This window comes from Panthera tigris, chromosome F2 (assembly GCF_018350195.1).
Source record: "Panthera tigris isolate Pti1 chromosome F2, P.tigris_Pti1_mat1.1, whole genome shotgun sequence".
NCBI classification, from domain to species: domain Eukaryota; kingdom Metazoa; phylum Chordata; class Mammalia; order Carnivora; family Felidae; genus Panthera; species Panthera tigris.
This window is the reverse complement of record NC_056676.1, coordinates 73,647,745-73,670,382: the sequence shown is the minus strand read 5'-3', so window position 1 is coordinate 73,670,382 and position 22,638 is coordinate 73,647,745. Positions and strand designations below refer to the sequence as shown.

The following is a 22,638-nucleotide window of genomic DNA, read 5'->3' as shown; positions in this document are numbered from 1 at the left end:
GGACAAAAGAATGATAGAGACCTGTAAGTATAAAGGAAGATACATTCTATTGGGAAAGGCAAACAAGAGAATATACAAACATGTAGAAGTTCCCAATGTCAAGGAAGAGCTTGTTCTGAAAATAGATGTTGGTCTACAGAACAATTGATTTATTACGTTTGAAAATAACATGTTGATTTCAATACGCCAATATTTACAACTTGGAAAGCACACCCTCTGCAACTGTTTACATTTATAATGAACAGTTTTAAATGGCAGAATCAAAGCTCCATTGCCCATAGCAGTGCCCTCAGCTGAGCAGCTCTTGGCTTTTTCCTCCCCCCTCCCGCTTCTTCACAGTGCAGTAAGTACACTTGAGTCTGGTCTTCAGATCCATTTTTAGGGGTACCCCAAGACAGAAGTACCGGGAGTGGATGGTAGTTTTTCACAATTCCTATGCAGAGGTCAAAAAACATCCACAGACCATTGTTTTCAACGTACATATTCTATTTTCCCCAAACCCCTCCACCTACAAATCTAATTATTTTTCCTTTCTTTTGCCTCTTTGCACTCTCTGGTACCACCCATCTCTTTGAAAAAAATAGGTTTGTTATGTTTCTATTAGCCTGTAGACTAGGAGTTTATTGATTCTATATCCAGCCACATAACCTGATGGCTGGAACACGGATGACACTGAAATGTGACTACACTTAATTTGCAACCCCATCATTTAATAAGAGCTTCTAGGTACCTTATTTGCTTCATTTAACTCTCAAAACAGTCGTTAGGCATTATCCACATTTTATAGATAAGGAACGCCAAGCTCAGAGAGATCGCTGCTGCTAAACTGCCCGAGTGAAAACTCGAGTGGCAGATTGCAAAGCTCATGCCTGCCCTACGACTGCCAGGTCGCTGCTCACTGACACTGCCCCTCCACGGCAGGCACAACGCAGGGGCTGCAGGTCGGAGGCCTCGGATACAGAAGAGAAATCGAAGCTTGAATAACTGTCGGGGTTCGTAGAAACACAACAATGGAGAACCTTCCAGAAGAGGGAAATGTTAAGAAGGAAGCAAGCACAGTCTACAAGTGAGGCTGAATTGAAATGAACTCGAGATGCAGATCACACAGAACGGATTTGGTTTCAAATGGTCACCAGTGGCTTCAGAGAAGGAAACTGAAACCCACCTCCGCTGGGAAGAGACCATGGGCTCGAAGAACACGGGGTTTGCATCTCGGACCTGCCACGGAAGCCTTACCCGGGACAGGTGTCTAAGTGTCTGTACGCTTCAGCTTCCCTGTCCCGAGAACCTTCTTGTTTGCCCCCGAGCACACAAGCCTGAAATCGGGTTCTGCAGGTAACGTAAAACACCGGCTTCCCGAGAGAAGCAGGCACTCGGGAAGTCTTAATCCTCTGGCCTGGCAGTGACCGTTTTCCTGAATTACAATGAAGACCAGGTTAGCATCTCAGGGGCCAGAAGTAACCCCTCCATCGCAAGATGTGCTGAAGAACTAGGGGGACGGCAAAGAAATCAGCACGGGGGGGATGGGACGGATACGGGGTTTCAAAAGGGGGTTCTCTCCACGTCATGTCGCAGCCGAGAGTGAAGCTGGAGAAGGTCCAGCTCACTGGAGGGGAACTGGGGTGCTTCGTTTCAAACGTGTAGAGCATGCACGTGGAGAGGAAGCAAGTCAGTGAAAACACAGAGTATCAGGTAAAAGGGCTTTACCTGCAATGAGGAGAGGAACCTAGCTCCTTTAAGGAAGTAAGTCAGAAGGACCGCACACAAGTACGAGGAAGCAGATTCCCCTGGCCACTACCACGCTAAGGATCCCTCCCGCCAGTGCTCCTTCTCTTCTGTCGGGGCAGCAAGGACAAAGTTATCTTTTCAAGAAACACCCTCTCTGGTTTACTGCTTCTACTTAAATACATAGATTTTTTTAATCCACTCATCTGAAACCTCTCACAATGGACTGACTTCTCAAAAACGAATTCATATTCTTAAACAAGGAAAGGCTCAGCCAACTCGTTGCTAAGACGTCAACCGATTGCTGATATACTCTATATTGAAAGGATATGTGCATGAAAGTGATCTGGCATAGATTTTCTTTAAAAATCTAAATTAAAAAATTCAGACTTTCAATTCATACACACAGAAGCAGAGCCAAAACTGAGTAATCTAGGTATTAACGGGAAGCCTCCCGTTTGCTGGCTTCTAACAAGTAAAGGGATCCGATTACAATGTTCTCCAAGAACAAATGCACGTCGATTTAACTGTGGCCCCTTCCCAGGGACTGAGAAGACGGGTATCACTAGGCACAAAGGGTTTCTGTGTACGTGACAAGAACCTAGGCAACTCCACTATCCATAGGTTAAGGATGCTATTCGCTCCACTCTGGAGGGGAAAAGAAAAAGACACAAGTTCAATATCCGGAATTTAACCACAACAGAGAGAAGATTAGAGCCATTCTTTTTTTTTTTTTTTTTTTTTTAACACGAATGAAAGACATAGTTATCAATCTTGAAATACAGGCATTAGCAAGTTTACTCCACACATGGAATACAGGCACTATTATTTTTTTTTTTTACTTTAATATGCAAATTTAAGCAAGTATCCCAATCACCCCTACGAAAGCTTTTCATTTCCCAGTAAGACCTCTGACAAAGTGAACGCAGAACGAGTGAAATACACAGGACCTTATGTTATGTCTGTTGGTCTTTGGCACATTTATCAAGTTGGAAAATGTCAGAAGGCAATAAAAATTTCGAATGACTGTTTTGCACATTCTTTTAATCGTCTTTACATCAAAATATAAGGCCACAAAAAGGCAAGCTGAAATTTCAGGATATGTGGAATAGTTTTAATAAAGAGTTTTACATACAGTACCTTACATATAGAACAGTGTGTTTGCAAATTTAAATAATATCTGAATGTACAGTGGCATGTATTCTTATCAAAGATAAATTCAAGTTTACTGTGTATCAGTTCTACAATGCATTTACACAGATCGCTAGAACTGATAAACAGAATGAGGCATAAAATATTCAAGTGTTATATCATCAAATAGCCTCCTCTTAACAGTCTTTTTCCCCCTTTTTAAAAAAGTTTCAAAACCTGTACATACATTTTTAATTTTTAAAAACAGTCTGTTAAAAGGTAACATTTCATGTTAACCACCAACTCTTATAGTCTATAGTAATAAAACTAGATATGTGTAGATATAAATATGTGTAGACTATGTACATATGTACGTTGAGTGTTTGTTTCAAACAAGCACACGCGGACGCACACCTGCGCACAAAGCATGGTGGCACACGACTCACAAGGGCACTGGCAGACAGGAGGGCCCGGGCCCGAACTCCAGCAAGAGCTAACTCAGCAACTTATAGTTGCCTTTGGTTTCAGAAATTTGTCCATTTGTGACCAAAGCTAAACATTTTGAGTGCGCGTGTATTTTTTAAAAATAAAATTCATCTTCAGAAATGAAGCGTTTCCAGTATTCCACTACCAGCAGTTAAAAAAATCCACAGCCACAAATTGTTTTGACATTTTTGTCACTCCTCATCCCAGCTGAGGTTATTTACAATTTTTATCTGAAGGCAAACACCAAGCATACTCAGGATCAAGCTGTACGCCGATGCCTGAATACCGCATTCAACTCTACAGAGTACGTGTGTCCCGTGTAGGATATCGGGTGTCTGATGGGCTGACGGCCTATGTAAGACGTTGGGAGTAGAACTCCCAGGGTATTTAACGTTCTCTCCCCAGCAGCGTCATCGTCATTTGGCACGCTGACCCTTCTGTGAGCCATTCTGTTTACAATGAGCTTACTGCCTGCAAAATAAATTCCAATTATTTGGCGTTTGTTTTTAAATATGTAATCATAATGAAGCAAGAATTCCACAACTGTTTTCCTGGGAAGTGAGGCTTCCACTGTCAGTTTTCTGATTAAGGACATTCATCACCTAACAAACAGCTCATGATCCTATAGAAGTTTAAATACTCTAAACTGCGGTGCAGCCGGACGAACCGTGGAGAAGACACTTCGTCTAAGCAACCTTACAGAACTCTCCGGAATTTCCATTTCCTCTACAATTGTGCTGTAGGCCAAATTCTGCTTCGTAACATGGACCTCTCTACTAAAAATTACATAAACACACCATACTTCTTTCTACAGGTATCTCGAGCTTCGTGCTTAAGCAACTATTCAAAACTCCTGCCAACTCGATTTCCTTGGCATAAGTTATATTCCACGTCATTGATCCCTGGCATAGATCACATTATCGTTTGTAGCTTGCTCATAAGCTTTTTTTTTAACATCAGCTCCCTTGATAAAGCTATTCTTCATTTTCCTTTCCAAGGTGCCATCCTATTGATGTCACAAATCAGTAAATGACCAAACAACACTAAGCTTTTTATAACTATCCACGTAGCAGTCATGTGGATAATAAAAACGATCGCCTGAAGAGACCCACGTTCTTTTCATTCGGCTTTCACTGCTGTCATACGGAGCAAAGAGTCGCTATCTGCTGTACTTTGCCCATGTCGACTAGGAGCTGTTTGATATGGCGCTTAAGTTGGGGCAGTCTCGCAAGAGGATCCGGTGGCTCCAACTCCCCTGTGAAATCCAGCCAGCTTTCCAGAACTAAGAGACAGAACAGAACAAGCAGATTGAAACGGCAACTGGGAGAAGTCACAAAATGGTGTAACTGGGAGGCTGGGGGAGGATGGAGACAGAGACGACGTCCCCTTCTCTAGAAGGGCCAACAGACTCACGCCTGTCTAAGGGTATAGCATCCGTTACACCTATCCCACGAGAGTTCTAGTCCTTCTTGGTGACTTTGTTATTATTTTAGATAATTCTTTCCTTTATAGGTATAAGCTAATTTCATTTTGAACATCTCCTTCTACTCTCTTCTGGAACAGGAAATAACAGTTCCCTGTGCCTGCTGAAGCTTTCTATTATTTTAGATTTAAATCCTCTCTACTCCATTTTCAATGAAATTTAGCTACTCTCACCATTGTTTTTCTTAAATCAGGAAGTTCTTAACAAAGGAAAGGAGCTGGCAATTTCTCAGTGTCCCTTTCAGTCCCACTATTTTATCATTACTTTTAAAAATATGCAAGCACGTTAGAAGTCTAGGCAGAATACAATTAGTTATTCTACACTTTTTATTAATAATAAGGGACAGTGTCAAATTGCACATTTTTTTTCCCTTCAGAAATCTACTCAAAACATTAAAGTAACAAAAAGCTAGCTTAAACCCAATGGAAGATGCTTTTGAAATGGTTTCCATTTTCTCTTTTCTCAGGGAAAAACAAAGCAGGAGGAGTTCTAATTTAGTGTGGGGTGAAATTTAAAAATGGGAATATAATCTATGCATGACGTTAGGAAAAAAAACCAAAACACTGGATTAGGAATTAGGTAATCTTACCCTATTTTCTCAACTTTCCTGTCTATACCCTCAGGCTCCTGTGTGATAAAAAACAAAACTATAAAAGAAAACCATTTGAAAATGTGTCTGCACACTTAAGGTTTACCTATCCAGCTTGCAGGAGTTTCCTGTTGTTAATTTTACTGACCTACTGACCAAAGTGATAGCAAAGATACAAAGTGTTTTCCCCCATATTTTAAATATGCTTAAGGTCCGTAAACTAACTTCCAAAAAAAAAAAAAAAAAAAAAATCACAGTTCAATGAAACTAATAAATATTCCACATGTGCTTTATACTGCACCCAGCAAATGGGCAGTATTTAATAAATATCCAACTTTAGCTTTTATTTTTATTTTTTAAATTTTAATTAAATTTTTTTTTTAATTTTTTTAAATTTACATCCAACTTAGCATATAGCGCAACACTGATTTCAGGAGGAGATTCCTTAATGCCCCTTCCCCATTCAGCCCACCCCCCTCCCACAACCCCTCCCGTAACCCTCTGCTTGTTCTCCATATTTAAGAGTCTCTTATGTTTTTTTGTCCCCCTCCCTGTTTTTATCTTATTTTTGCTTCCCTTCCCATATGTTCATCTATTCTGTGTCTTAAAGTCCAATAAATACCCAACTTAAAAAAAAAACCAAGATAATATCCAGTCATACTGTCTTCAGCCTAAAAGACCCCGAACGCCATCTGTGTTAAATGAGATGTAAATGAGCAAGACGCTCCATCGGGACAGACAGGATCTACAGTTCCCACCCGGTAATTCACATAACACTTCACATAATGTCTCTGTAACAACAACGAACACTTTACATACTAGAGTCACTGTATTTTAGTTCTTTCTTAAAATTACCATCGACTTCTTTTTCTATTAGGTCCATCCTGCTGGCAACTTCTTTCTGGACATTCTCTATGTGAGTAAGGAGATTGAGCTGCCACTGAAGATGTGCGTGTCCTGAGTCGTCAGTGCTCTTTTTATCATTATAAATAAATACCGTATTCCTTTCAGCCGGATTCTTCTCCAAAGAACCATTGGAAAAAAAACAAAATGGGGCGAAATATAATGTCATAACGGGAAAGACAGCATGAAACACCTCACTACCACAATGATCAGTGAAATCCAACCTGACTCACAGAACAGTCTTAGAGGAAGTGCTAGCATATAATTACATTTTATCTGCTGGTCCTTAGAAGAGCAAAAATGCCTTCCATGTCTCTCCACGATGCCTCGCACAGGGCCACACAGGGTGGAAGTCATTCAATAAAACATGCTAAAGAAACGAAGTCGCTAATTATACTCTGTAACTAAAAAGCCCAGCTAATTTTAGACTGACCCCTTCTTCGATTAATCCAAACTAAGGACATAAGTGGAGCGAAGGCAGAAAGCAATGATGGAAAAATCATGAAAACTGGCAAAGGCCAGTTTAAAGTCAAATTAACTGTAGGCTGTAATTAACTGCTGCAATTAAATCAATGAGGCAAGTGAAAGTTAAGAATCTTTTAAAAACTTAAAAAAAAATGTAAACTGCTTAACACATACACAGAAAATCCGAACTGAGACTCACCAGAAAGAATTCATTTCAAAAAAGGGATATGAATTTCACAAAATAATTTTTCACAAATATCAGGAAATGTAAGCTTCCCAAATTTATTTACCGTGATTTCTTGACGAAATAGGCCAGAAAAATAAAGGATTATTTTAGTGGCATTACTAGCTGAAAATCAATGAAAAATGAGGAAACAGCATCACTAAGACAATCCCTGTGACTAGGAAAGAAGTTTACAAATATTCAGTGTACAAAGAGCTATAAAAACCCACTGTATCGCCTAATGGAATTGATATGCAGACACAAATGAAATGTGCTATAGTTTTAAAAAGGTTAGAGCACCATCTTTCATCTGAAACACACAAAAAGAGGCAGAAAAATTATATTAACATATACACACCCGCATGCACGCACGCGTTCTCGCACACAGACAACTTCATTTGGAAAAAACCGTGGCTCATGGTTTTCGGAGGCATCTAAGTGCATTTATAAAACTGAGACTTGGGGCACCTGGGTGGCTCAGTCAGTTAAGCGGCCGACTTCGGCTCAGGTCATGATCTTGCGGTCCATGAGTTTGAGCCCCGCGTCGGGCTCTGTGCTGACAGCTCCGAGCCTGGAGCCTGTTTCGGATTCTGTGTCTCCCTCTCTCTGACCCTCCCCCGTTCATGCTCTGTCTCTCTCCGTCTCAAAAATAAATAAACGTTAAAAAAAACAAACAAACAAACAAACAAAAAACTGAGACTTGGGTTAGGGCAAAAGTTGACTGCATCTACAATTCTGAACTAGGGGATAATTAAATGTTCAAATGGCCAGTGTTTTCTTATAGAGAAGCAAAAGATGTTTTCACCCTGACCAGGCACCCGTGAACTTGGAAATATAAGCATAATTTTACTGGGAATTCAGTTGTTTGATTTTAGAAAATTTTCCTACGTTCTATCCTATCTTCCAAGCCAAAACAAATGAGATAGTTCTACCTTGTCAGGCATCCCATCTTCTTTCACTGAATACTGTGAACGGTTTTTATCTTTCCTGCGGAATTCCTGTTCTTCTTCAAAACTACTAACATCGTCGTCGTCTGAGCTCCCGGGGTCTGCGAGAGATTTGCAGTCTTGACCAAAATTTTGTGGCTTTTGGTAGCTGTGCTCACTTGTTATGTAAGTTCCTTCCATTTTTAGGGGCACACGAGGTGGTTCTTTGTGGTTCTGAACGTGGTATTTCTTCTCCTCAACACTCCCTGTGTCTTGTGCTGTCATTTTTTTCTCTACCCCCGCAATTCCTTGATCTTGGTCTTTTCGCTTTCCAGAACAAGCCCAGAGATGCAGGTCGGGATGATGTTTATTCCTTACAACAAAGTTGGAGAAAAGAGCAGTTCAGGAAAAAACAAGTTTCAGAATGTAAGGTGACACAGGTAACCCTTCTTGTCCGTGCCTGTTTCACACCAAGTGTGCGCGCTCGGGCAGACTGACGTTGCACGCCAAGTGTGCGCGCTCGGGCAGACCGACCCCACTTCCCCACTGAAAACCTAGACTCCCGGGACCCGGGGACCCCGGTTAGGAAGAGGGCAGGGACTCTAGACAAAAGCAGACGTACGCTTTAGGTTAACCTGCCCCAGAACTTAAGCCAAAGTTGGAATTCTCACGATTTTACAGAAATAATACTGAGGTAGAAGAAAAGCATTGGTGAATGTAATTCTGTGGACAGTTCACAGCAATACTTGATATATGTGCACTTCTTTTTCTGACTTTTCACTGGATTTTTTAAAATTGTATGGCATGAAAAACTTTTATGTGAGTCCATTTTAACAGCTTCATCCAATCAAAAAGTGATACTTGCTCCTGATAAAACATTCAGGCAATAAATGTGTACAAAGGAAAAACCTCCCTGCGTGGCAATCATGAAAAACTGAGGCATAACCTTTCAGACATTTTCTATACACACAAAATTATATTTTACCTATTTATTTTTTTAACTACAGGTCTGACAAAGAATTTCTACTTTTGGTTTAATTACTCTTTTTAAAGGGGTAAGCGTACACTTTCTCTTCTTACACACATGGGGCTCTCAATTTGCCTTCTTCGCATATGACACATGTGGGCAGCTTGCCACATCAGGACACAGACGTTTCCCTTAACTCTAGCAGCTGAACGGTATCAGTGTGCCACAGTCTGGGCTCACCAGCCAATCCCCCACCTACCGACGTGCGTGCGTGTGATCGCTGCGCACAAGTGGGGCTTTCAGTCAGATATGGAGCGGCTGGATAATGGGTACACGTTTTAAATTGGGAAGTAACTGCCCAAGTGGCCTCCAAAGAGGTTGTACTAATTACCTCCTCACCGACAGTCTACAATGACGTCCTTTTATCTACCCCATCCTCACTAAACATGTGAGCGTGTGATACTGCACAGCTAATTCATCATTAAAATCCTTCACTGAGTACAACAGGAATTCTTTCATCAGAGGTGGTAAGAAAGGAGGATATTCAAGAGGCATAAACCTTTCAGAAGGCTCAATAATGTTGGTGAATTATTTCCAGATTAGATAAATACCCAGGGGTCAAATTAGTCTTCTTCTAATACCCAAGTATTATTTCTGAAATGAAAAATTTTAACTTTTGAACCCTTAATAATTTAGTAACAGAAAACACTAAAATTCTTACCCAGTAAGAGACATAGCAGAAAGCTGGTTTTATAGTCTAACGGTCCAATGGGTCGAATCCTACTGTGCCACTGAGGATCCTAGACAAGTTACATAACCTCTGTCTTTGACTACCCACCTATCAAATGAGGTAGGATCTATTTTTCAGGCTTATTTTAAGGATGAAATAAAATCTCGTATGAAAGCACCGATTTCTGGCATGAAGTAGACTTTATTTTCAGACTTTCAATAAATCGCTAATGACAACAATTTCTATCATTAGAAATATTAACATAAAGAGAGGCCACAGACATGAGGCCAAATTGGTCCAGTTTAAATCCTTATCGAAAGAATGAATGCATTGAAATTCAAATTCCTATCAAGGACAACCAGGCTTTCATCTTTTAAGTTTACTTTTTTTTTTTTTTTTTTTTAAGTAATCCCTACACCCAACATGGGGCTCGAACTCACAACCCTGAGATCAAGAGTCGCATGCTCTTCGGGGGAACCTGGGTGGCTCAGTCGTTGAGCGTACAACTCTTGGTTTCAGCTCAGGTCACGATCTCACAGTTCGTGGGTTGGAGTCCCGCATCTGGCTCCGTGCTAACAGCGTGGAGCCTGCTTGGGATTCTCTCTCCCTTTCTTGCTCTCTCTCTCTCTGCCCCTTCCCCGGCTTGTGTGCACCTGCAAATACACTGAACAAAGGAGAGTCAAGATGGTGGAAAAGTAGAAGAATTGGAATTTGTCTCATCCCTCAAACACAGCAGTCTTGAGGTCAGAACACTTGGAACTCCAGGAACCCAGGCTGCAGAGTGACGGAAACATCTTCCCGGGTGTCGGGAGACAGGCTGGCAGGACAGAGGTGGGTGTTCGAAAATTGGGAGAGATAAAACGTGTGGCGTAGGCATGGAGAAAAGGGAGCCCCTTTGATGGAGAAACAAAAGGAAGAGAAAGAGAGGCCGTGGAAGAGTGGGATTGTGTTTGGCCAAGAGAAAAACCTCTCTGGACCACAGACAGAATGAAAACTACAGCCTCGGGAATGAAGATCAGAGTTTTCAGGGTTGCACGACACGGTCCGGACCCGAGCCTGCCGTGTGCGTGCCCCTAGAGGGAAAAGGAGCTGGCCCCGGGGTTCTGTAATGATCTGGGGGCACACTGGGAGAGAGCAGTCCCCTCCCTTGAGTACTGTGGGAAGAGGGTATACAGGGTCAGGACAAAAGACCCCGCAGGCGCCAGCCAGAGGCCCACTGTCGACTAGGGGAGTGGCGCTATGGTTCTGGAGAACCAGGCCACATAGAGCGGGATCCTTTAAGACATCAGGATTTTAATCCCAGCCAAGCGCCTGGGAGGCACGGGAGACTGTGGAGCAGGACAAACCGGCTACCTGTGCCTTCGCAGCACTGAGAGGACAGCCTGAACAGTGTGGTTTGCGACAGCCCGTAGAGGGAGGATAGACTTGGGTGTTGCGATTTTTCTCCCCATCACCAACAAGGTGGAGTTTCAGGAAACAGGACGCGGCCCTGCACTGGAGGGGGGACCTCACCCCTCTGTGCCCGGTAACTGCGTATCTACGAGAGACTGACACTGATCAAACCAGACGGACCCTCCTCCAGACCAGCACAGCCACCAGTCCCAGGCAGCGACACCCAACTGTCCTGCAGTTTTGCATTTTCTGATTTGATTTTTGGTCAATTCTTATTTTGAATGTGTGTGCGTGTGTGTGTGTGTGTGTGTGTGTGTGTGTATGTTTTTTTTTTTTTTCTTTATGTTTCTTTCTCTGTTCGGGTTGTCTGTTTAATCAGGCATTTTACTCTATCCTTTTTACACCTTTCTGTAACTCCTTCTTTATTTTCCTCTCTCTCTCTGGATTAAGCCTTATAGTTTCTTTGATTCTCTGCCTGGTCTTTCTTTTCCACCTCTGTCATCTCTCTCTTTGTATGGGATAAGGCTTCTTCCAGCCCCTCCTCCACCTTTTTCCATTTTTTTCCAGGGTTACTTCAAGAAACAAATCAAAGCACAGCTGGTGGAAGGTCCAAACCACCACTACGAGTAGGGAAATAACGCAACCAGAGTCACAACAACAGGGAGCATGCAAGACATTCCAAAAACACCTCCTGAAGGGCCAGGCCCTGGACAGTTTTAATATAGCAGTGCTCGCAGGTATAGGACACATAACAAGCTATTAAAACACATAAAAGAAAACTAGCCAAAATGACAAAACAGAAGAATTCTCCTCAAAAGAAATTCCAGGAAGAAATGACAACCAGAGAACTGCTCAAAACATATAAAAAAGGTATCTGAACATGGATTTAGAACAACAGTCATTAAGACTAATAGCTGGGCTTGCAAAAAGCATAGAAGACAGCAGAGAATCTCTAGCTGCGGAGATCAAGGACCTAAGAAAGACTCACAACGAATTAAGAAATGCTATAAATGAGATGCAAAATAAACTAGATGCAGTGACAACAAGGATGGAAGAAGCAGAGGGCAGAACAGAAGATAAAAATATGGAAAATGATGAAACTGAGAAAAGGAGGGACAGGAAATGACTAGACCACAAGGGGAGAATTAGAGACCTAAGTGATTCAATGAAACATAATAAACCTCACAATAAGGTTTATCTGAACAAGCTATAGCTGAGAACTTCCCTAATCTGGGGAAGGAAGCAGACATCCAAGTCCAGGAGGCACAGAGAAGTGCCTTCAAAATCAACAAAAACATGTCAACACCATGACATATCATAGTGAAACCGCCAAAATGCAAAGACAAAAATTCTGCAAGTGGCTAGGGACAAACGGGACTTAATCTATAAGGGCAGACACATAAGGGTAGTAGCAGACCGGTCCATGGAAACGTGGTAGGCCAGAAGGGAGTGGCAGGAAATATTCAATGTGCTGAATAGGACAAATACGCAGCCAAAAATCCTTTATCCAGCAAGGCTGTCATTGAGGATAGGAGAGATAAAGGCTTTCCCAAACAAAAACTGAAGGAGTTCATCACCACTAAACCAGCACTGCAGGAGATCCTACAGGGGAACTCTGTGAGTGGAAAGCAGCAAAGACTACAAAGGACCACAGACATCACAAGCACAAAACCTACAGATAACACGACACTAAATCCGTATCTTTCAATAGTCACTCTGAAAGTAAATGGACTAAATGCCCCAATCAGAAGACCTAGGGTATCAGAATAGATAAAAAAACCAAGATCCATCTATATGCTGTCTACAAGAGACCCATTTTAGACCTGAGGACGCAGGCAGATTGAAAGTGAGGGGATGGAGAACCACCTATCATGCTACTGGAAGTCAAAAGAAAGCTGGAGTAGCCATACTTATATCAGACAAATTAGATTTTAAACCAAAGACTAACAGGAGATGAAGAAGGACATTATATCATAATTAAGGGGTCTATCCATCAAGACCCAACAATTATAAACAATTGTAAATAAATATATGAAGCACTCAAATATATAAAACAATTAATTACAAACAACAGCAAACTTATTGATAATAATACTGTAATTGTAGGAGACTTTAATACTCCATTTATAACAATGGACAGATCATAGAGACAGAAAATCAATAAGGAAACAATGGCCTTGAACGATATACTGGACCAGATTGTCTTAACAGATACATTTAGAACTTTTCATCCAAAAGCAGCAGAATACACATTCTTCTCGAGTGCACATGAAACATGTTCTAAAACAGATCACGTAACAGCCTAGGTCACAAAACAGCCCTCAACAAATATAAAAGGACTGAGATCATACCATGCATATTATCAAATCACAATGCAACGAAACTTGCAATCAACCACAAGAAAAATGCATGGAGATTAAAGAACATCCTACTAAAGAATGAATGGGTCAACTGGAAAATTGAAAAAAAATTTAAAAATATATGGAAGCAAATGAAAATGAAAACATGACAGTCCAAACCCTTTGGGATGCAGCAAAGGCAGTCCTAGGAGGAAAACAGATCGCAAACCAGGCCTATCTCAAAAAGCAAGAAAGATCCCAAATGCAGAACCTAACCTCACACCTAAAGGAACTAGAAACAGAGCAGCAAAGAAAGCCCAAAGCCAGCAGAAGAAGAGAAATAATAAAGATTAGAACAGAAATAAACAAAATAGAATCCAAAAAAAATAGAACAGATCCATGAATCTAAGAGCTGGTTTTTTGAAAGAATAAACAAAATCGATAAACCCCTAGCCAGACTTCTAAGAAGAGAGAGAACCCGAATAGATAGAATCACGAATGAAAAGAGGAGAGATCACAACGAACACCACAAGAATACAAACAATTATGAGAGAATACTATGAAAAATTGTATGCCCACAAACTGGACAATCTGGAAGACATGGACAAATTCCTAGATACCCACACACTACCAAAACTAAAATGGGAAGAAATAGGAAATTTGAACAGACCCCATAACCAGCGAAGAAATTGAAACGGTTATCAAAAATCTCCCAACGAATAAGAGCCCTGGCCCAAATGGCTTCCAAGGGGAATTCTACCAGACATTTAAAGCAGAGTTCATACCTATTCTTCTCAAGCTGTTCCAGAAAAATAGACACGGAAGGAAAGCTCCCAGACTCATTCTATGAAGCCAACATTACCTTGATTCCCAAACCAGACAAAAATCCCAGTAAAAAAGGAGAATTACAGGCCAATATCCCTGATGAACATGGATGCAAAAATTCTCAATAAGATACTAGTAAATCAAATTCAACAGTATATTAAAAGAATTATTCACCATGATCAAGTGGGGTTCATTCTTGATCTGCAGGGCCGACTTAATATTCACAAATCAATGTGATACATCCCATTAATAGAAGGATAAGAATCATACGATCCTGTCAATAGATGCAGAAAAAGCATTTGACCAAATACAGCATCCTGTCTTAATAAAAACCCTCAAGAAAGTTGAGACAGAAGGAACATACCTTAACATCATAAAAGACATATACGAAAGGCCCACAGCTAATATCATCCTCAATGGGGAAAAACTGAGAGCTTTCCCCCTGAGATCAGGAACACGACACGGATTTCCACTCTCACCACAGTGTTGGAAGTCCTAGCCTCAGCAATCAGATAACAAAATGAAATAAAGGCATCGAAATTGGCAAAGAAGAAGTCAAACTTTCACTTTTCACAGACAACATGATACTCTACATGGAAAACCCAAAACTCCACCAAAAATCTGCTAGAACTGATACATGAATTCAGCAAAGTTGCAGGATATTAAGTCAATGTATAGAAATCAGCTGCATTTCTATACACAATAAAGCAACAGAAAGAGATATCAAGGAATCAATCCCACTTACAATTGTACCAAGAACCATAAAATACCTAAGAATAAACCTAACCAAAGAGGTAAAAGATCTGTATGCTGAAAACAATAGAAAGCTTATGAAAGAAACTGAAGAAGACAAAGAAATGGAAAAACATTCCATGCTCAGGGATTGGAAGAATAAATATTGTAAAAATGTCAATACTACCCAAAGCAATCTACACATTCAGTGCCATCCCTATCAAAATAACACCAGAATTCTTCACAGAGCTAGAACAAACAGTCCTAAAATTTGCATGGAACCAGAAAAGATCCCGAATAGCCCAAGTAATATTGAAAAAGAAAACCAAAGCTGGAGGCATCACAATCCTGGACGTTAGCCTCTACTACAAGGCTGTAATCATCAAGACAGTATGGTATTGGCACAAATACCATACACCATAGACCCATGGTAGACCCATAAATCAGTGGAACAGAGAACCCAGAAATGGACCCACACATGTATGGCCAACTAACCTTCGACAAAGCAGGAAACAGTATCCAATGGAATAAAGACGGTCTCTTTAGCAAATGGTGCTGGGAGAACTGGACAGCAACATGCAGAAGAATGAATCTGGACCACTTTCTTACACCATACACAAAAATAAACTCAAAATGGATAAAAGACCTAAATGTAAGACAGGAAACCATCAAAACCCTAGAGGAGAAAACAAGCAACAACCTCTTTAACCTCAGCCACAGCAACTTCTTACTTGACACATCTCTGAAGGCAAGAGAAATAAAAGCAAAAATGAACTATTGGGACCTGATCAAGATAAAAATCTTCTGCACAGCAAAGGAAACAATCAACAGAACTAAAAGGCAACTGACAGAATGGGAGAAGATATTCACAAATGACATATCAAAACTCTATAAAGAACTTACCAAACTCAACACCCGAAAAACAATCCAGTGAAGAAATGGACAGAAGACATGAATAATCACTTTTCCAAGGAACACATCCACATGGCCAACAGACACATGAAAAGAGGCTCAACATCACTCATCATCAGGAAAATACAAATCAAAACCACACTGAGATACTACCTCACACCGGTCAGAGTGGCTAAAATTAACAACTCAGGAAACAGCAGATGCTGGCGAGGATGTGGAGAAAGGGGAATCCTTGTGCACTGTTACTGGAAAACAGTATGGAGGTTTCTCAAAAAGTTAAACATAGAACTATCCTACAACCCAGCAATTGCACTAGTAGGTATTCATCCAAAAGATACAAAAATGCTGATTTGTAGGAGCACATGTACCCCAACGTTTATAGCAGCACTATCAACAACAGCCAAATTATGGAAAGAGCCCAAATGTCCATCAACTGATGAATGGATAAAGAAGATGTGATACACACACACACACACACACACACACACAGGAATACTACTCAGCAATGAGAAAGAATGAAATCTTGCCATTTTCAACAATATGGATGGAAATGGAGGGTATTATGCTAAGTGAAATAAGTCAGAAAAAGACAGCATGTTTTCACTCATATGTGAAAATTGAGAAACTTAACAGAAGACCATGGGGGAAGGGAAGGAAAAATAAGTTATAAACAGAGAGGGAGGCAAACGATAAGAGGCTCTTTAAATGCAGAGAACAAACTGAGGGTTGGTGGGGGGGAGGCTGTGGGGGGCAAGGAAAATAGGAGATGGGCACTGAGGAGGACACCTGTTGGGATGAGCACTGGATGTTGTACGTAAGTGATGATTCACAGGAATCTACTCCTGAAGCCAAAACTACACTGTATGTTAGCTAACTTGACAATAAATTATTAAAAAAAAAAAACAAAAAACAAAAACAAAAAACCTGAGACAAGGAAAAAAAAAAAAAGAAATAATAAAACGAAATGAAATACTTCAGCAAAGGACAAAAATAGATGAATCCGTGGCAAGATACGATTATTGTTGAACTTAAGTTATGAGTATATGGAGGTTCACTTCACTATTATGTGTGTGTGTACATTTTCATAATCATAAAAAAGTTAAATGCAGATTACCTAGTAACATTAAATATAAGTAGCAATAAAAATAAATAAAAGAAAAAAGAAAAGGAGTCATGTGCTCTTATAACTGAGCCCACCAGGTGCCCCTACAACTGGGCTTTTAAACAAAAGCTTTATTAGTTTAATAAGTTCATTCCTCCCTTGAGTTTTAGCATTTGCATGGCCTTTTTATAAAGAAATCCACATTCGGATTCATGACATACAACAGAAGCAAATCCCATTCAAGGAACAATCACTGAGGACTTAGCCCCACACTAAGTACCAGGATGAAATGAGGCCCGAGCCCCCCCTTAAAGGAACTCCTGTTTAGTAAGAGGAGACAAACATGGGGAACAAAGTGCACCGAGGCGCACGCCGACACCAGGGTGCAGGCAGCTTGCCAAGAGGGTGTGATCAGCCCTGGCCGGGCAGGTATCGTGAAAAGGCATCTGCCAGAAAGATGGCTGAAGGCTGTTCTGGGTGTGGGTGTGGAAGGGCCGTACCTATGGAACAGCAGGCTTCATCCAGGGATTATGGTCTGGTAGAGCTGCGATGTTTGGGGAAAACCACTGGGGGAGGAAAGACTTGGCAACAAAACTGAACGGTCCCAGGGAAGGACTCAGAGTGCGTGCCGGAGAGCTCAGACTTCGTCCGCTGGGCCCCGGGAAGGCACGGTGGGATACGAAGCTCAAAGACAAGCTCACGTTCATCTTTTACTAAGCTCACAGTGGCAAGAGTAAGAAGGATGAACTCAAAGAGTGCGAGACCAGAGCCGCAGGGAACTCAGAAGTGTGACAATCGTGCATGTGAACAGAACAGCCTGGGCTGGGAGTATGAAGAGACACAGGAACGCACTGAACCGTGTTAAGCAATTACAATGGCCAAGTGCCCTTGACGCACAAAGTTGAGGTGAAACCTGGACGGGGATAGAAGAAGGGGAAAGGACAAGTTTCTGGTCCAGGCAAGTTGAGTCGAAATGAAGAAAATCTTGTGAAGAACCGGCGAATCATCCTGTTTTTATATAAAATATTTTTTTTAAAGAAGGACTCCAGCCAGGAATTAGGAAGAACTGAAAACAAGGACTTCGAGAACACCCTGTTGTTACTTAGGGAGGCTCAGGTTTGGGGGCTGTTTTAAGGGAAAATTGTCTGCAATGACTAAAACACCTTCAGTGCGCAGCACAGGGATGGATTATATGACCTGTTCCCTCCAAAGTCAACCCTAAAGTAATTAAAAAATACACTATTAAACCTACTTCATCTTGACACCATTCCTGAAGGAGGACACGAAATACAGGGTTCGCCAAGCAACTGCATTTAATTTTGTGCATGTGGCGAGCACACAGAACAGCGGGGCGGGGACTGTCACTTGTTGAAACACTGATGCAGAGTTTACTTTCAACCACGTTTGTTTATTCCAGGACGACAGGCACAAGACAGCTATTCACCCAAAAAGTTATTCATCTTTCCTTTTTTTAAAGACAAAATGTATTCAAATATCTCTTCTGTCTTCCAAGCTGCTAATCTGAACCTTCCAGAGGCTGACGACTACTCTGGATTAGGATACATGCCGCCTGTGACCCCCAGCTCTCCTCACTTACTTCAGAATGCCAATCTTCAGCTGTAGCCCGTGCAGGACTTCCGTGACTCCATAGACATCAGCAAGCAGGTGGTGTGTGGAAACTATCTTTTTGGCATTGAGATGAGAATAATTTTCCTTCAAAAACGATAACCCGCACATTCTCCCGTTGTCCAACCAATCCTTATCATAGCGGTATTTTGCGCTCCACCTCTGACCTGCAGATGAAGGGGACATTCAAATGACAAAGGATCCCACTTACTCAGATTCCCCTTCCACTGTCACCCCACTGACGTCATTCGGAAAGCAAGGTGAGCTCTAGTACTAAGAGCAAATTCGAAAGAGCAAGACAGCGTTCTGAGGAGCTGGCGCTGTGATGCTCCTCCGCACTTTCAGATTTTCCGCCCGCTAAGAACACGGTCCGTTAGGGATGTGGTCAGGGGCTGAGGACACCTGCAAAGAACCCTGAGTGTACTGCTTTCCGTTTTTTGCCTATCTGTCATCTGTCTTCTAGGAAAGTCGAGAGGGCTGGAGAGAAACTAGACGGGGTGCCTGTTTCTCACACACATTTGTTTTTTTTGTTGTGTTTTGTTTTGTTTTTTAATTTTTTTTTTAACGTTTATTTTTGAGACAGGGAGAGACAGAGCATGAACGGGGGAGGGTCAGAGAGAGAGGGAGACACAGAATCTGAAACGGGCTCCAGGCTCCGAGCTGTCAGCACAGAGCCCGACGCGGGGCTCGAACTCACAGAGTGCGAGATCGTGACCTGAGCCGAAGTCAGACGCTCAACCGACTGAGCCACCCAGGCGCCCCTCACATTTGTTTTGAAGTGGATGAAATACAGAGACTTGCTTAAGTGGATGTTTGAACCCCTTTCCAAGATCTCACAGGGCCCTGTAGAATCTTGTATTTTCACCAATGCTAACTATATCCTATTAAGCTAGTTGCTTATGTGTCTGTGACCCCTACTATACTATGAGACAGTGGAAGGCTTGCTTAGAATCAATCCTCTTACCTCTTACCAGCATTTGGCAAAGAGAAGGCATCCAATAAATGCTGCTGAATGAGTAAACTGATGTCTACATTCATATAGCTCTGAATCATTCTCCAGCTTCTTAATGTTACTTTTTTTTTGTTTTTGTTTTAAAGATAGACAAGAGAACAATTCGGTAGGCTTTTATTTGAGAATACCTAGTTATTTTCTGCCTGGGCAGCTGAATGTGTACAGAATATGCAAAACCTTGCTACTCAAAGAGCCTCTAGATGGAAGAAGGTGCTGGAGAGGGAGGCGAAGGGCACTGGTTTCCATCTCAGGTCTGTGCACACGGCACGCAGCCAACCCTCTGAGCCCCGGCTGCCTCCTCGGCAAGATAAAGGGACCCAACGGGAGAGCCTGAGATCCCATCTACCCAAAATTAGTTGGATACGCAGCATGTTCAGGAACTTTCTTCAAGCCACGTCATGAGGAGTGCACACTCGAATACAGTTCCACTCAGTCACACAGGAACCTATCTAGAAATCAATACACAGGGACACACGAAGGGGTGAATTCTTCTCCCGGAGAAAGTCCTAACGCTGCCCCGAAAGGCGGTGGGAAATGAGGCGAATGTTTTGGCCTAGGTCATTAACATGGAAAATAAAGCTGTGACAGACAGCGAAAAATATTCAAAGACGCCGACGCGGAAGCAGAATGCAACCGGCCCGGCCAAGTAGCGATGTCTCCTGCGGCCGGCACACCAGGGGCTGGGACCCAGATCTTCGGGCGTCCAGCCCCCGACACGGGGCTCGGGCTTACCGGGAGGGTCCCTGCAGATGTAGCAGACGTACTGCTCGGGGATGCTCTCCTCCAGGAGCCCCATGCACACGCTGTGCTGCCAGCACAGACACTCTTCGCACTGCGAGAAAACACAGGGGCGCCTGCGGTCACTGGGCTGCTCCCCAGCGAGGAAGCCACGCCCCCTCCCCCCCCCCCCCCCCCGCGAGGCTCTTGCCGCCCCCGCACTGCGAGGCTCGTCCACGCGACCACGCGGACGCGGATTCAGGATGCATTTTATTTCTGAAACACTCAAATGCTTCACGAACTTCCCCCCGCCACAGCTATTAGAACGAACCTTGACATATTACTTAAACCACACACACACACAAATCATAAAACTAGTTCCCTCATTTGTTTCCCACTAATTTTTAGGCAATTACATCCTTAAAACTCTTAAAAATAGCCTATTAGAGTGCACTTTTTTTAAAAGGCAAGTTCGTAGGAGTGCCTGTAGCAGTGACTTCAAGTATTACCGGTGTGGTGATGCTATACATTTGTAGTTCCCTCATTTGAGAAAACCTTTGAAAAGGGGGAGAAAAAAGATTACTCTTTCTTCATTCCTATGACCATCATTTCCAAATCTTCTAAATGTCATCACAGAACATGGGGTTATGCTTCTCCCTGTTCCTAGAAAGATACCCTTTCTCCAGGGAGACACCGGTGGTTGGTAACGCTTCATGCTCGCAACAAACTTTGAGAAGAGTGGACTCGTTTATTTCCAGATCTGCAGGTTGAGGGGCCGGGAAGGTGCCGACACAATGTTATTAAACAGGGACCCAGGCCAGGAAGAGAAGGGCTGCTCCGCTCTACCCTTCAACGCGGATGCTCGCCATCTTAATGGCTTCAAAGACTGGCTTCCAGAATTTCAGCCTGAAGACCTCAAACTCAACACTAGCTCTCTCAAGTGAGACAGCCGTCTACTCCTTTGACGAAGAGATTTCCCCACCATTGCTACTGGGACTTGAAGCGCTGTGATAAGTTGAAAACCTCTGTCTTCAACAGGACAGTTAGTGACAAACACGGAAGCCCTGCTTGTACTTGCTGAGCACCTGAAGTTAATGGCTCCGGAGGGCAGGGAAGACGGGTTACCTGGATCATGAAGCCGTTCTCCTCATCCATTTCACAAATACATCGCACGATCTCATTAAGAGCATCATCTTCATCCTGAGATTCCTCAAAATTGGTGGAATCGAAGTCCTGATTGTACTCATCCCCACTTAGAAGTAAACTCTCTGTTGAAGAATCGTCTAGGAATTCCACATCCGATAAGTCTAGAACATACACAGAAGTATACTCAGCAAGTATTTTTCCAGATAGAAAGGAGCTAAAGGAAGTGACTGTAAGCTATTAAATATTTAGAAGGGAAGGGCAGACAAATGAGAATAGAGCACTTGTCCCGAAACAAAGAAACAAAGGATTTTTGAGGCCAAGGTAATTATGACTGACTTTGCGTCTTCTCATATACACTATTACAAGTAACTTGCAGAGGATCCCCTAGCCTTGGTGCTTATAGAGTTTATGGCCAAGGTTGATATTGATAACTTAAATATGCAGAGCTCTCAAACGCTCTCACAAACGTTAGTCCTTTTGATCCTCCCAAGAACCACGGGTTATAAAGAGAACGGGTTTCGTTATCTGCACCACAGACATGGGCATTTCAGTGAAGGGAAGGAGACTGCCTGGAGTCCGATATCAGTGCTACTATTCTTAACAGTATCAGGATCATCAACCACCACTGCACTTAATGTGCACCAGATACTCTACCAAACACTCCAAACACAAGATCTGTTACTTGCTCGGGGAGTGCAGCCAGCTAATGGTGAAGCCGACTGCATACCAGGACTACCTGACTCCAAAGCCTGCGTTCTTAACGACTTCACCAGTATTTCTTAAGCTGGGATCTTGAGTTCCCTAAGGAATTGGCAAAGTTTTAAAATTTCACTTTGATATAAATCTTTTAAAGTAAGTAAGTATATTCTAGAAACTAGATTATATAGAGGACCACTACATAGAATTTGACTCAAACGCCCGGTTTTAGGTTTGTATTTGTGCCAGCATTGATGTCAAAGACCACAATTTTGCTCAGGCTATTGAGAAAAAACAAAAACAACTGAGGCACACACAAGGAAATATTTATAACCAAGGGGAAAAAATGATGACGGACACTAGAGATCTTGCAGGAGCGTGGATGGAGATATGAGGGAGCTGAGTCATCGCGAGTTGTGCAGTGGAACACCTGACCGCTGCTGTGGGGCACCTGGGGGCTAATCAGCTGAGCACCGCAGCGACAGGTGGTTGCTTGTGCCCCAGTGTCCCA

At 42.3% G+C, this 22,638-nt stretch overlaps 1 protein-coding gene across 4 annotated transcripts in view; it reads right to left on the bottom strand.

Moving 5' to 3' along the window:
- Window positions 1–2,817: 2,817 nt before the first annotated feature.
- PHF20L1 (PHD finger protein 20 like 1) overlaps window positions 2,818–22,638 on the bottom strand; it is an 85,666-nt gene continuing 65,845 nt past the window's right edge. For 3 of the 4 annotated variants that reach the window (XM_042973279.1, XM_042973277.1, XM_042973281.1), the window contains 6 exons: window positions 21,411–21,592; window positions 20,301–20,400; window positions 18,528–18,723; window positions 7,938–8,304; window positions 6,270–6,432; window positions 2,818–4,624 (listed from right to left, as the gene is read on the bottom strand). In XM_042973279.1, coding sequence (XP_042829213.1) covers window positions 4,482–4,624; window positions 6,270–6,432; window positions 7,938–8,304; window positions 18,528–18,723; window positions 20,301–20,400; window positions 21,411–21,592 — 1,151 coding nt within the window. In that variant the 3' untranslated portion in view covers window positions 2,818–4,481. The remainder of the gene's footprint in view (window positions 4,625–6,269; window positions 6,433–7,937; window positions 8,305–18,527; window positions 18,724–20,300; window positions 20,401–21,410; window positions 21,593–22,638) is intronic. The other variant, XM_042973278.1, reaches the window with a different exon arrangement.